General features: G+C 32.2%; 1 protein-coding gene across 1 annotated transcript in view; it reads right to left on the minus strand.

Annotated features, from left to right (window-relative positions):
* Positions 1–2,425, minus strand: part of LOC124363003 (general vesicular transport factor p115) — a 38,082-nt gene extending 35,657 nt beyond the window's left edge. Inside the window, exons 1-2 of the mRNA XM_046818042.1 lie at positions 2,213–2,425; positions 383–611 (exon numbers count right to left, since the gene is read on the minus strand). Coding sequence (XP_046673998.1) covers positions 383–611; positions 2,213–2,290 — 307 coding nt within the window. The 5' untranslated portion in view covers positions 2,291–2,425. The remainder of the gene's footprint in view (positions 1–382; positions 612–2,212) is intronic.
* Positions 2,426–3,000: the final 575 nt, after the last annotated feature.

Here is a 3,000-nt window from a genome sequence, read left to right on the forward strand (position 1 = left end):
TGTTTAAATTTCACTAAAAAAGTTACATGTGATTTTTACTATAGGAACCTTAACAATCCACACAAAATTAAATTTTTTTATATCAATTGTATTCGTTTATATATAGTAGTCACATTAACGACATTTGTATGTCTACTTTAATACAAATACCCATATATTATATCCTTAATATTACAGCATCTTGAAAAAATTTTAAATAGTCAAAAAAAAACCAACAGTAGGTTTTAAATACACAATTATTGTATAATTGGATATTCGTAACACAGTATTGTTGTTAAATATTTAAATCAAAGTAATTTTATTATTTTTTAAAGTAAAAATCTTTACTTATAAATAAATTGGATTTTACTAGCTTTTTTATGTATTTGACAATACATCTTACCTTCCTCTTCAAATACCTCTGGAGATGTGATATTACACAGTGTGTCTAAAACGTATCCAACAATCTCACAGTCATTGTGGTCCATTTCCAGCACCTGACGGAGTGCGTCCATGCCCTGCGCTCCGACCTCCACGCGATACTTGCGTGACAGAGCCTTGAGTGCGCGGCAGGCATCTCGTCGATCATCCAACAACGTTGAAGACTGCACTCTGTCAACCAAGCGCTCCACCTTAAAAATAAAACCAACAATGGATATAATATTGTTTGCTGATTAAATAGTAGATAGGGAAAGAGTGGCCTCCTCGATGACACCGCTTCCTTTAGGGAGGTAGAAAACAAGAACCGATCATCATAATGACATGTATTTTTCACAATAAATAAAATGAAGTCTGTTTTTCTACTAATGTTTCAGACTTCTTTAAGAAAAATTCTTCCAAAAATAGCAGTGTCTGGATAATACAAAGTACTTAACAAAGTAACAAAACTAACTACAGCTTAGACCTACATATCAGAAAAAGCCACATTGAAGAGATATCTCACATAATTTCCTCATTATATGTAAAAGTAATAATTTAATGATTAATTTTTAAAAATCTAATGTAGGCCTATTACGTTGTAGGCTATTAGATGTAACAAACAAAATAGTGTAAAACTTATTTACTTCGTAGCGCTATTATGAAGGATAAACTTAACATGTCTGATAGCTTGTGTTCAAAAATACCACATGTTCACTGCTATTGTACTTATTACAAAGATAAAATTAAATGTTCAAATTAATTTATCAGTGTCTGTGGATTATATCAAACAGTGTAACTATACAATATCTATATAAAAACTAAATCCACTTATTGTACTCTACCCTTTTGTATTATTGCACTTATTGTTGCTTATTTACCCGCTCATCCCTTGGTCACACAAGCCGTAAACACTGTAGCATTTAAAAGACTGTTGAGAAGCCTTCTCTGTACACACTGTTGGGTTATTAGCATTTGATATGGATTACATAGATAGTGAGTGTTTATTTTGGAGGTGGAACAAAACCCCAGAGTGTACAATCCTAAACATAAAGATTTTAAAAATCAGGAACTAAGGAGGAATGCCTGTAGTGAACAACTATCAATGCACATTATAGCATTCACTGTATTTTTGTTTTAATCTATTACATTGGTTCATGCCTGCTGCTATGAACGTTCATGTAACAAAGTTAATATGTGAATACTCCGGTTTTCCATGTGTTGTGTGGGGCTGGAACCTATAACGGGATTTCAAGCAGCAGGAACACAAGCTACTTTACCACGGAAAAAAAACGCTTGTAGTCTAATCGTGTTTATGAGAAATGGTCTAAATCCAGTGGCATATTTTATTGACCAACTAAGAATTAAACCTGTGAATTCTCAGTTACAGTCGTGGCCTTAACCCTATGCTACAGTGAAGGTTATCTGTAAGAATTTGTGTATAAACATTGTAATCTGTCAAGGCCTCTATCCTATTATGTCGAGTAACTGGAGTCTCTTGGCTTTATCTTGACAAAATGGTAGGTCTGAATACAAATTAAGTATTAAATTTAGGTATTTTTAGGTTGTTTATTTACTTCAAAGCTTTTTTATACAAACATCTTTTGAATTCGAGAAATAAAAATTATGTATATAAATTCAATTTGATTGCATAAAAAAGCATAACGAAGTTTTCAAAAGTGTATTGCTTGGCAGGCATATATTTTAATTTATCACCTACATTACTTGTAAAATATTCATATGTAACTTACAGAGCTTAACTAGTGACTAAAATAGTAATGAGCCTACCATATTTTACATAAAATTTTGTACTTACAGTTTCAGCTCCAGTTGGTTGGACGCCTGGCTGTGGGGCTCCTAAGACAGACTTCAAACCACTTTTAAAGTATTCCATGGTTGTTGCTCGTAAGTGACTTTAAAATGAAAATTTTTAATCTACACGTCGATTTAGCCAAACCCCTCTCCTGCACAAACTAAATAAACATTGCTCTTCTACTTTTTTGCTTTCTACTAGATTTCTCGATTGCAGACGGACACAGACTGTCAGAAAAGAATACAGTCTAAAGACAGACAATGTAAAATATATCAACTGATAACGATTAAAATCATAAGTTATACAACGAAAGATTAGTTTGGTTCTCTGTAGCTATCAGCTTTCATCCTCAATTTATAGGAGTATTTCAGTAAAACTATTTGACAATAGTTCTATAAATGCACTTTTCTGCATAAAAATGTATTCTTAAAGACAGTAACTTACCACTTCTGACTTTCAGCAATATTCGCAACCTCCAAGTCTTAGACTACAGCTTAGAAATTCTTCATTGAAATTCTAAAATACTTCTTATTAAGGCCAGTATACAATTATGAGTCACGATTATCTCACTGGAGTAATTGCTTTTCATTTTTATATATGAAAAGAACTATTGATGATCCAGAACAAATCCTTTCATGTATTGCTTTAATAATAAATTAATTGTTCTTAAATTAATTCAATCTATTCAAATCAGATGATTATATTGTTTAGATAGTAGTTGCTTTAGTACTTTATTTTGGTCTGCCTGCAGACCACAGGGCTGTTGTAATCTTCAGATCAGTCGGACAGTT

This window comes from Homalodisca vitripennis, chromosome 5, assembly GCF_021130785.1.
Source record: "Homalodisca vitripennis isolate AUS2020 chromosome 5, UT_GWSS_2.1, whole genome shotgun sequence".
NCBI lineage: Eukaryota > Metazoa > Arthropoda > Insecta > Hemiptera > Cicadellidae > Homalodisca > Homalodisca vitripennis.